The sequence below is a fragment of the Brassica rapa genome, chromosome A03 (assembly GCF_000309985.2).
Source record: "Brassica rapa cultivar Chiifu-401-42 chromosome A03, CAAS_Brap_v3.01, whole genome shotgun sequence".
In the NCBI taxonomy this organism is placed as follows: Eukaryota; Viridiplantae; Streptophyta; class Magnoliopsida; order Brassicales; family Brassicaceae; genus Brassica; species Brassica rapa.
This window is the reverse complement of record NC_024797.2, coordinates 5959616-5972418: the sequence shown is the minus strand read 5'-3', so window position 1 is coordinate 5972418 and position 12803 is coordinate 5959616. Positions and strand designations below refer to the sequence as shown.

General features: G+C 33.3%; 2 protein-coding genes across 3 annotated transcripts; one reads left to right on the top strand and one right to left on the bottom strand.

The window, feature by feature from the left end:
* Positions 1-1817: 1817 nt before the first annotated feature.
* Positions 1818-4573, top strand: LOC103857013 (FH protein interacting protein FIP2). Of its 2 annotated transcripts, none has more exons than XM_009134165.3 (12): positions 1818-1962; positions 2082-2168; positions 2411-2520; positions 2782-2916; positions 3008-3154; positions 3243-3326; positions 3472-3518; positions 3615-3688; positions 3792-3850; positions 3937-3996; positions 4098-4178; positions 4296-4573. In XM_009134165.3, exons 2-12 carry the CDS (start codon positions 2120-2122, stop codon positions 4347-4349), a joined length of 900 nt encoding a protein of 299 aa, XP_009132413.1. In that variant the 5' UTR covers positions 1818-1962; positions 2082-2119; the 3' UTR covers positions 4350-4573. The 2 variants fall into 2 exon arrangements, with proteins under 2 accessions (XP_009132413.1, XP_009132414.1); XM_009134166.3 differs by having other exon boundaries at positions 1827-1962; positions 2060-2168.
* Positions 4352-12628, bottom strand: LOC103857012 (transcription factor MYB120). The gene has a single exon (XM_033288550.1). The coding sequence runs from the start codon at positions 6742-6744 to the stop codon at positions 5752-5754; it is 993 nt and encodes a 330-aa protein (XP_033144441.1). The 5' UTR covers positions 6745-12628; the 3' UTR covers positions 4352-5751.
* Positions 12629-12803: the final 175 nt, after the last annotated feature.

Genomic DNA, 12803 nt, shown 5'->3' with positions numbered 1-12803 from the left:
GAACGGGAGGATAACAATAGAGTTGGTGTCATCATCCATTATGCTCGATCCACACGTTATAAATTCCGGTGTGAAACGTAATGTAGTGAGAATCCGAAGTGTATCAAGCCATTTTAGATGATGCGAGCGCCAAGAAAACATTCACGGTCCACGTAGCTCCAACTATGCTACCAAACCGTGTAAGTATACATACATACAAAAATACGATAATTATATTTTCATGCAGCTCCTAGAATTTTTTTTGATAAATAAGTGTTATTCACACATAATACTTTGATCGATATATTTATTAAAATGTAAATTAGATTTGTAAAGTTTAAGCTACATATATCTACTTGTAGTTTTAATGAGAATCGAAGTGTAGGAAACAATAAAAAGAACAAATCGAATAAATAATTAAAAATAGTGATAAACTAATATGCTAAAATAAGGAAAATGTCTAAGTGTACCACGATACCCATTGCCCATACATAAATAATTTGTTAGCAGGCACAAAATGAAAATATAAACCTCCAAATCCACATATGGTAAAACCTTTCAGATACAGTATATCCACACACCACTAGTTATAAAAGTAAGAAGATCGATCATAAAATCTAGATTGAGTCATCGGTCAAGAGAGATTAGGGATTATTTTTTAATTTGGTGCATATCAACAATGAAGACAAGCTTCAGTCATTAAGATGTCCTTAACGCCGTAAATGATCCGAGTTCTTAATTAGTGGTTGTTACTAGCGCCGAGCATTTTATCTGTTAAATTTGATTCGATTTGATAAATTTTTTGAATATCTGTAAAATTTCGAAGCAAAGCAAATACTAAAATCAATATCAGTTAAATCAAGTTAAATCACAAATATTAAAATTTTAAGAAGCAGATATCCGCTCCAATCCGACAATATATAAATACATGTATATCTTGATTATATTTTAAGTTTTAAATGTATAAAATTATTATTCTGACATATGATTTGACAAATTTTATTCATATTATTACTTATATAAAAAGTACTACATAAAAAGAAGAGAAAATTTTAATGATAATTATAATTTTTTTCTTAAGTTTTTTGTTATTATAATTGTCAACTAAGTGTAAAAAATTTACAAAATATGTAGATTCACTACTTTTTTAATTTTAATTTTATATATCATGCAAAAAAATATTTTACAAAGCAAATTTATATAGAATTTTTAATTTTTTGTATTAATCAAAACGAATAAGATATTCGTAAATATCTATTTATTTTCTTGATATCCGTTTTTCTGGATATCCGTAATTTTCCGAAACAAAGCAAAAAAAATATTATATATCTATAATATATGAAACAAATCACAAATACTTTCAAAAATCTAGATATCCAATCCGTGTGCGGTCCTAGTTGTTACCTCGAGAAAAAAACCTGAAAAGATGGCATTCGCACGTTTTCCATACTGGCTGTCAGTGTGATGAAGTGGATGGATAGGAGCCCCTCTTTCCCTATCTGCCGAGCCAAAGCTCTTGAGGAAACTGTTTCTGTCTTTTAAAGAATGGTAATATGTAGCAATGCTCTTAAGCTTTTTTTTGTAACGTCCATGTCTACTTAACTTGTATCATCAAACTCAAATTAGAAAACCTGTTTTCCTTGCTTTTTCTTTTTGGACATATTTTCCTTGCTATTATTCGTGGCATAAAATTGAGATGTATGCTACGTAGTAGTAGTACTACTAATACAACTACTGATCACCGATCTTAGCTAAAATTATACTCCATATATTATAACAAAAAACTGGGCTTAAATTTGTGATAATGGGCTTACAGATCTTATCCATTAAATCAATATATACCTTCCTTGCTCGGGAAAAGCATCAAAAAAAAAAGTCGGAACAAAGTGTTGACTTTAAGCTTTGTGAATCCTCCAAAACCAAATCCATTGCTGATGAAATTGATACAGAATTGCGATGCTAGATTCTGATTAGTCCTCAGAGGTAGCTTGTTCGATCTTACTCAAATTCTTCAGACCAATATTGATTTCATTTCTAAAACCTACATTCTTCTCCCCCTTTTGTCTCGATCTCAAACTAGATTCGTCTGTTTTTTTTCAAAGATATCGACTTTCAGCAAAAGTTCTTTCTCTTCCCACTCATGGACACGACTTCTGAATTGTCCTCCTCCATGGTTCGACTTAACATTGGTAATAATAAACTCTCATTCATCAGGATATGTTTATTAGAGCGAATCTTTTGTTGTTTGGAAGACGAAAACATTTGCTAAATGGTATCACAAATATTACACACTATGTCCTGTAATTGAGATGGTGCATCATTCTCAAGTTACCAAATTTTTCAGTTTTAAACCTCAAATGTGTATTGGGTTGATTATAAAATCCTCTCTTTTTCAAAACATTTATGAAATGTTGTGTTCATTCATGTGCAGGTGGGAAGAAGTTCTGTACTACCATTGATACTTTGACTAACCGTGAGCCTGACTCAATGCTCGCTGCCATGTTTAGTGGCCGTCACGCTATGTCCAACGAATCCAAAACGGTTTTATCTGCATCCTTTGTTACTTTTAATTTCATATCATAGGCTTCCACTGAGTTGTATATATTTGGTTATTTGCTCGAGTAGCCTCTTCGTTTAATGATAAAACTAGAAACTAGTAAAGTAGAGAGACTCTGGTTTTAGATACCCATCTTAAGAAGTGTTTCGAAATGCAACTATCAGTTGAAATGCTTTCTTGATTCAAGAGTATATGTAGCACTTGTGACAGAAGTATATCAACTAAAGTAGTTGATTACGTTGCAGGGATATGTATTCATAGATAGAGATGGGAAGCACTTCCGACATATCTTAAACTGGCTGCGTGATGGCATTGCTCCTACTCTCTCAGATCCTGATTGTTCTGAGCTTTTGCGCGAAGCAGACTACTACCAGCTTCTTGTAAGCTTTAACTTTTCTATCATCTTACTGTTTTCTCATAACTGGAGTCATTTTGCTTAAACATTTGCCTTCTCTTCTTGTTATTTTTCAGGGGCTGAAAGAAATATTAAAAGCTTCAAGGAGAGAGACTGGTGAGGTAGAAGCTGAATTAACGCGTGTGGATATCATCAAATGTATACAATCAGAAAGAGTCAGGTTCCGAGGAGTTAATCTTTCTGGAATTGATCTTTCTAAGCTGGTAATATTTCTTAATCTCAGATTCTTGTACTTGTAGCTGACTTCTTGTATTTCTGGAATTGTACTTTTTTTATTTTTGAATATTGCAGGACCTGTCCCTTGTGGATTTCAGCTATGCTTGTCTGAGGAATGTGTTTTTCTCTCGTACAAATCTTCAGTTAGCTAAATTTCGTGTAAGTATGCTGGTACCAACTTTGTTTTTGCTGCTTAGGGAGAAGAGTACTATTTATCATATCATTTGGCGGTTTCCTTGAAGATCTTTTGCTTAATCATATATCTGCTGAATTACTACTAAAATGCTCAATTTCAAAAAAACAGGATGCTGATGCAGAGGGCTCCATCTTTCACAATGCTATTCTGCGCGAGTAAGGAGTTTATCAGATTTTCTCATCTTATTATCAGATCATTTATACTTGACAACACTTGCTAAAAGATTTAAATTCTATCCTTCCTATAAAAAGGTGTGAGTTTACTAGCGCAAACCTTAGAGGAGCGTTGTTAGCTGGTACAAGTCTTCAGAGTGCTAATTTACAAGGTGAATAGACTAACCTTTCATTTTGCTTGTTGATGATCTTTCAAAACTGTTATGAAAGGAGATCTTTTTTTACATTATAAAACATAACTTTTTTGTACTGTAGATGCATGCTTAGTGGACTGTAGCTTCTGTGGTGCAGATCTCCGCTCTGCACACTTGCAGGTGCCTTAAGTGATCTTCGTAGAAATTTAGCTTTCAATTGCTTATGTCAATCAGATTATGTTTGATTTTTCTTTCTTGCCTATCAGAATGCAGACCTTACAAATGCCAACTTAGAAGGAGCAAATTTAGAAGGTGCAAATTTGAAGGTAAGCACTAAGCAAATTCTATTATTGCACAGTTTCAGGCTATATATTAATTTTGTGCATGATGAGACAATCTAAGCAGTGATAATATTTATCTGGTATAGGGTGCAAAGTTGAGTAATGCCAACTTCAAAGGAGCGAACCTTCAGCGAGCTTACTTGAGGCATGTGAATCTTCGAGAAGCGGTAGGTCCAATCCAAAAACATACATGCGCAGATTGATATTGATTTTTTTCTCTCTCTTGTTCAAGTTTTTGAGCAGAGCTTAAAACGGTTAATACTTGAGATATGTTTATGTAACAGCATTTGGAAGGGGCAAACCTTGGTGGTGCTAATATGACCGGTGCTATCCGATAACCTCTTTTGTTCAGACAGACTTGTAAGTCTTGTCTTATATTTATTTGTCACTGCTGCTTTTGGCAAATGGTTTGAGTTTATATGGAAGTAAACATAAACGTTGGATCTCAAAGCTTCTTTGTTGAAATATTTTTATATTTTCTTTGCTGATAAATGTTGTCTTTCTCTAATTATGTTTGCTTGTAAATGATGTCTAGTGTGACCCTAAGAAAGTTATAAGAGAATGAGTGGAATAAACAAATTAGTATAGTTACCGTAAATAAGTAAAAAATCAAATATATAAAGAGGAAAATATCTAAAATATATTGTTTCAGAAAATTGGGTGTTAAAAAAGAAGAAAAAATCATTACATTATAGTGAGACATTGCTCATAACCAAAACTCCTGAATAAATGGAAAATGAAGGAAATTACACTTCCTGATCCTACATGAACATGAGTCTAGATATATATCTTCACACATTGTAGAGAGAAAAGTAGTTAAAGATCATGAGATCTAAGAATCATTCAGCAGATATTTTGGGGCTTCTTCCTTTGGTTCATATCCATCATGAAGAGCATCTTCAACCATGAGCATGTCTCAATGGCTGTTTCCTCCGAAAAACTACAACAAAATAACTCATTTATCTCAAAGCTTCGAATGCCACATCCCCGTAAGAGTTTCTTGTCTGTCAAGATTCAAGAAACATGTCTTTATGATCAGATCATGATCATTTTGTTATCTCCCGCCTTCTACTCAAGAGCGTCCTTTCAGTTATTTTTAGCTGCTGCCGCGGTGAAGGATGAGGAAGGTCGATCGAGGTCAACGTTAACGTCAGCGTCGATCATTGGGTGAGGATTGGATGTTGTGATCAGATCATGATTTTGCCAGTTCGGGGAAAAGGGGTCATATCTTAATTTATTGGACGTCCACTAAATTAAGAGAAAATATTAACTCCTTTCTAAAGTAGCAGCATATGAAGGATTTTGAAGAAAAATACATGAACGTATCCATAATCACAAAATTAAGGGATGAAACAGCATTTAATAGTAAATGGAACTTTGCAACAAATACATGTAAAAATATATAATGATAAAAATAAAATCAATCTTTTTCTTGATCTTGATCCGTATATTCTTTTTAATCTTTTTTCCAGCTGACTCAATCCAAGTCGTCCCATGAGAAGTTATTATTATCATTGTTGTCGTTTGCTGCAGGTGTGGAATCCGCCGGAAATAGTGAAGCGAACTGATGAACATCAAGAACTAGATTCTCATCAGTCACAGCAGATGACTGTCCATTAGAGATCTCTCCACTATCACTTCCCCAGTCAAGAAGCTTAGCTATGTCCTCTTGCATCGTGTTCATTTCAAGAGTCTCCCCTTCCTTTGGTTTCAAATCTGTGTTTCAATAAAAAAATATATTTAAAACTGTATCCAGAGGAAAATAAAGTTTAGATTTCTAGAGTTTTGCGGTTTTAGTTTACCTTGTAAGGAACATATATTTTCAGAGGAATCATATTGTCCAAAAGTGACTGAGAAGAAGTCATTGTCATTGTTGTTGTGGTGATTGTTTAGAGGAGAATATGTTAGTTGTCTCCTTTTAGGAGGTCGGCCCCCGCCTCCACCATCTAGAGCCTCAGCCTCTTCCATGACATCCTCTAAGAGGCTGCAGCTTATACTTCGTCTGTGAAGACCTTTCTCATTGTCTATGAAGTTGTTGACATTATTAAAAGCACATATCTGAGGGATTTGGTTTGAAGGGAGGTCTTGCTTCATGGAGTAACCCGGGTTGGTATGAAATGAGGTGGAAGAAGAATTAGGAGTGTAGTGGGAGTGAAGAAAGCTTGGGGAAGAAGTTGTTGTAGGATATGACGAAGATGAAGGGTTTAATGAGAACGATGAATAATTATTGTTAGTGTGGTAAGTAATGGGTTGAGTGTTTGGAGCAGCAGAGGAAGAATAAGGTAATGTGAGAAAGGAAGTGTAAGAGTCTCTTGAAACAGGAGAAAATGGTGCGGTTGAAACACGGTTGGTGTAATTGAGAGGAGTGTTAGAATTGTTGTAGCGTCTGGCAAGGAGCGATGAAGGCGGTTGGAGGAGAGGTGGAGGTCTAGGGAAAGTAAAGTTAGTATTATTGTTATTGTTGTTGAAAAGAGGAAGAGTCGGGTATTGGTTGTTGAGAGGGGAAGATAAAGGAGATGAAAGTGGCTGTGGAGGTGGCCTGGAAGAGAGCTGAGAAGGCGTTTGCGGTGTGGTTGGAGTGTGAGGGCTTAGAGGATGGAGGAGATTAGCGGTTGATGCGTTTGTGGTATGAAAAGTGAAAGATGATGAGGGATTAGCGTTTAGTTGTGTTGGAGATGGAAGAGGAGAAGATGATGGTGTGTTGGGCTGTGATGAGTGTGGATGGAAATACATTTGTTGATGTTGATTTTGCTGTTGATGTTGATGTTGTGGATGTGGATGGAGCTGATGATTAGGGATGACATCTGGAGGGTAAAGAGGAAGTCCTTGGCGTTGAAGGCGTTTCAATCTCGTGTTCCAATAGTTTTTGATCTCATTATCTGTTCGTCCAGGTAACTATTTAACCAAAAAAAACGCAGAAATGATTAGTTTTTTTTTTAATTTTCTCGCATAGCATGGGTAACAACAACTGCTCCTATCAGTTTCACAATGTAAAATGTTTTAGAAAAGATATGGTGTTCAATATGAAATGCTTTGATACTTTTAATATAGCTTTGAAATTATTGAAATTAATTGATTAATAACATTTTACGGTATTACTCATGATTGGTTAATTCACTTTAAATTTATATTATCAATAATTTTCAGGTAAGTTTATTAATTTTGAATTTTTATACAATGTGAAACAAATGAAGTTTTTCATAATAGAGAAATATTAGTTGTTTGTACCTGAGCGGCCATACGAGCCCATTTGTTGCCAAGCTGAGCATGAAGCTGGATAATGAGACGTTCTTCGTCACCTGTGAAAGAGCCTTTTTTGAGATTAGGCCGGAGGTGATTGGCCCAACGGAGACGGCAGCTTTTGCCGCAACGAGCAAGGCATGTATGTTTCTGAAGGGCGTTCCAATTTCCTTCACCGTTCTCTCTAACGTACGCCGCAAGTATCTCATCTTCTGCCGCCGTCCATGGCCCTTTCTTCAGTGCAACTCTTCCTCCTCCGTCTGATATGTGATTGGTAGATCCACCATCATTCCCTGTTCCTACTCCGTACAGGATCATATGTTTTGTGTTCTCTCCACCACTGATTATTTTGTAAGGGGTTTGAGAAAGGTGAGACCAACAGAGTGATCTTCACCCCTCAAAGTTGGCCTTGGTGAAAATATTTTCTGATCCTCTTTTATTTACAGTTTCCTCTGTTAGAAATGATGACAAAGAGGGATAAGCAACAAAAGAAGAGAAGCGGTAACTTTGGTGATTTACGGTGTAAGTTACAACTGAAAAAACAAGAAATAAAAAAGATTTATAAATAACATTGAGGAGAGAGAGATAGGAAACTGACAGTGTTTGTTTTTCTGGACACAACACAAGTCTTTTAGACAACTCACAAGATTGGTTGTTCCTTTGACTTATGTCTTTCTATTTTAAGCAAATGACACTGGAAAAGTTGACCAACATTATCAGATTCTAACCTACAGATATTGTAGATTCCGTGTTTATTCTTTATGTAGTTAATCCATTCCGAAAGCTTTCGTTATTTCTAACTTAAAAGAACATTTTCAAATATATTAACTGCAATGTATATTTGAAATCTACTAATAAATAATTAGACGATCAATGTTAGTTTTCAACTAATATTTAGAGATGTAAGACCAAATCAGGCTGTTGGGAATACATGAACACTAGAAGGATTGTTTTGCAGGAGAATCAAAGAATGGAAACTATATTAGGAGTCAAGTTATACATGCATGTACATAATACATGCATTTTTATACATTAGTAGGAGCAGAGGAGCGGAAATACTTATATATATATAGTTAACTTTGTCCACAGTTACAAGTTACAACTAATGAAAAATATTTCATCTTATTCCAACTTTCTATATAGTATGAAAGCACAATATTACTTTTTTAAATACTAGAACTTTCAATGTTTGTGATTATCGTTATTATTCCCTCCAGGTCCTATCGACATCAATGCCCGTGCTGCTGGCTGCTGCTACATACGCATTGCTTGAATCTTCATTTCTTGCGGGCTGTGGCGATGAGGCATCTGGTAGAGCATTGGTGTTGTGTTGTGCTCTAGCTTTTTCATCGAAGTTTCTCATCAACTGTGCTTGTTCGCAGTGGCTTAATTTGACTATTTTGTCTCATGGGTTATTGTTGTGAACCTTTTGCTGATGCTCGTTTCATTTCATTAGCAAATCAGAGGATGTCAAAATACTCAATCCACCAACGACCATCCCGTTAGTAGCCATATCTTACTTTGAGGCTTGAAAAAATCTACCGGAGAAGCACTTCGATATTAATGCTGGCTCTTAGATTTTAGGTTTCCTACTTGATTAGCAACAAGTAGACCCTAACTCAAGCTTGAAATTGACTAAACAGAATTCGTATCCACTTGTCCAAACATTAAACTAACCTTCAACAATCAGAAATTTAAAATTTCATATGTTACTATCATGTACCAGATATATCAGTTAACTAATTCGAGCAAGAAAGAAAAACTGACTATATCAGTCACAGAAGAACGCCAATTGGTATGAGATGGCGTCATCAACAATATGTGGGTAGTCTATCTGAATTCAATCTATATCCCAATTTCCAAAGCACCACACCGTATATAATAAATAATCAATTTATCTATAATATATTTCGATCCGTTAATTAATACTAGTATGTTGATTCATTGATGGATTAATTAGTGCCGGTGTCTGCAAATTAACCACTGTTGGATACTACGATTACAGGTAGGCAGTAGTTGTTTACATATTCGAGTGTTACGTGTACATGCATAGACGATAACACGTATAATAAGTTCTACTTACTGTATTTGTTGCACAGACAAAACAATAATTGGTAGTTTGCGTTAATTAATAGTTTATCAGATAATGCCACGACCACAAACGTGCAGCGTTCTATAATTAATACTCTTTCCGTTTTTTTTTAAATATATATTTTAAAAAATATATATATATTTCAAATTATATGATGTTTTTGGTTTTGTATGTAAAATTTATTAATATTTAATATTATATGACCAATAATAATATACTTTTTATTTTGTTATTGGTTGATTTATAGTTAGATAAATAACTAATCATGTTTTTGTATAGTAAATATAAAAAATCAATGATTTTTGTATGCACAGTTCTAAAACGAATATTAAAAAATGGAAGGAGTATACTATTACTAGAAGTTAGTTTAGGTAGTGTGCCCAATTCTGTTTCACAGTACCAATAAAGGAAATTAGTGTTTTTGAACTTTCTGATCAATATAACTACAAAACAACTTTTGATTCATATAATTAAATCAATATATTAATTCAAAAACAATAAAATCTGTAATTATTTGTGAATCTTCTTAAATAGTGTTATGTTTTGACAGTATATACTGACATCAAACTGAAATACAAGTTATGTGAAATTTTTTTCTTATTAAGTAGGAAGAGTTGGTTCTTGGACCCTAATCTTTTCCTATATATGCTTAAAACCAGTCTTTGCTAATACTAGAAACACGGTGTAAAGCATTCTCTTTATGTGAGCTTGAATTAGAAACACAACAGGTTAACCCTAGCCTACATACGGTGGTAACTTGTGAAACTTAACTACCGGATATGATTTGGTTGCAATTGCTTATATAAATATTTGATAATTAACCAAAAATCTGGCGAAAATAGTGAGCTGTTTAAGAAGGTGCTAATTCGACCCCAAAAAGAAGGCGTTGGATATTCAAAATGTGATGAAGTGTCGTGTATCTTTAGCTATACTCTTATCTAGTGTGTACACGAGTTAATTAAACAGTACTAGAACCTATAACCAGATCTATATAGTAAAATCCTCTAGCTGGATATTATCAGTTTAGTGGAATTATAAGAAAAATGATTTGGTCAAAGTCATGTAAACTTTTTTTTTTTGTAAAAAAAAATCATGTAAACTTGTGCGGGAAAACATAATATTACAAGTCAAACAAATACTTGTGTCAATCAGTGTATTACAAAAATTGTGATATGTGTAGCTGCGTATTCACAGAAAATTTTAAAATACAATTCAAGAAAAGAAAAGATGTTACAAAAAAAATTCAAGAAAAGATGACTTTCTCGTTGATGTCATCTATATGTGGTATGGTCTAATGGTCTTGTCGCAGTCTCTGTTGTTTTTATTAATGTGAATACAATCAAATTAATTGACGCAATTTCTTTACGGTCTTTTTCTCGCAGTCTCTTTTGTTTTATTTATGTGAATGCAATCAATTAACCATACATGCAATTTAGTCATGGTCTTTCTCGCAGTGTCTGCGACTCTGAATGCACAGTGGGCAATAGCTCAGTTGACACGGTGACAAACTACAGTGACCACCTATCGACTTCCATTGTTAGATCTCTTATTGCTCGCTGTAAAAGTTTTAAGTGTCAAATAGGTTTTACATGTTTCTATTGTTATTACGGAATTAAATACAGGATCACACCCGATTTTCGTCAAGAGTATGAATAGAATGATATTCTAAATTTTAGTCAAATAAAAATAAAATGATACTATGCTTCTTTTATTTCGTGATTTTAATGCGGACATTATGCTTAAAAGGACGAACTAGATACTTCTTTTGTCAATGGCCATTTAAGTCAGGACGCGTATTGTGTTACACGCAATATCGATCCGACATTCACATGGCACTTCAAATGATGATAAGTAACTCATTTCTGGCATAGATAACAAAAACAATATGAATTTCTATATTTAGCGAATTATGTGATAAATATGATTTTAATATATTGTAATACATACCACTGGAAAATTATATAGTATATTATATTTAATTTATTGCAAATAACAATATACTATGGAACCTTTACGTATCAGTTGTTGACTTGTTAGTATGAACTTGAGAAATAGTGAGATAGCAAAAACATCTAAGTTTATAATCTAATGAACATGTATCTGTCATAAAAGGTTTTGCTTTTATGTAATCCACGTTAGATGAGGGATTGCCGAAAATATAAATGCTTTACATAGGATAATGGAGAGAGGGGGATATGATTGTATGGACTAAAATAAAGTGAACATCGCCACCTTAGTGCAAGAATAACATCCATATAAGAAAGAATTGGAAGTTTGACTAGTTAAGCAAAATAAAATAATTGAAAACGAGCATGTATCTCACGATGATACAAGTAAGATCAACCCCAGTCTTCTTTTTCTTTTTTTGCAAAAGAACCCCAATCTCTTTTTATTTTTTTAATTTGATCAAAGAACCCCCAATCTCTTTTTGTTTCAACATTTCCTCGTAAATACTATCTTTATTAACACATGATGATAAATTCCCATGATAAAAAGTGAAAAACTATATATGAAGTAGCTTTACCAGTTTCACATTTTAAGACACTCTATGCGTTTCAAACTAAAATATTTTTGAGTTTTTTTTAACAATATTTCGAACTTATTTACAGTTACAAAGTTATATTTATTTAAACTAACCGTTATAGTATTTTTTGAGTTTCTTTGAAAATATTTTAAACTTATTTACAGTTAACAAATTTATCTTTATTTAAGCTAACTACTATAGTATTTTATTTTACTTAAATACTATAAAAGAATAGATGGAAATTAAAAATAGTAATAATTTTTGTAACTTAATATATAAAGTAATAGTTATACGCTGTAAATAGAAGCCATATAATTGACAAAAAAAATAGAAGCCATATAATATGTTAAAAATAAATAAAACAGGTGGACAGTAAAAAAGAATGTTATTTTATAACTAGCTGAATTCAATATATTTTACTATATATATTCCATTTACCTAAATGAATGACAGCATCAACTATATATGTACTAGACATGTATTTATATCCGGTTCATCTAAATATTATCATATACTATGATTCATATGCGAAGATGATATATATATTTTTTAAACAATGCGAAGATGATATATATATATAGATAGAAAAATGCTTAAAATCAGTGTTTTGGGTGCAATATCCTGTAAAAAAAATATTGTGGTGGCCTATTGGTTTCCACTAGAAAAGGAGTAACTTTGTTGGTCCTGACTAAAAATTGGCTCTTGTTTAGTGCGAAATTATTAGTTTCACATGTGGTCACACAGATATCAAACCATTAATATTTCGGCTTGTTTGAATATCTAAGAAATGATCTATCCATGAGCTGCACCTCCAACCCGGAATAAAGTATGTCTCTTTGATAAACTTGAGTTTAATCCTTTTAAGTTAAAAAAAAATGTACTGTGTAAAAATGAAATTGCCATGACAGTCGCCAGAAATACCATAGATCGACATGA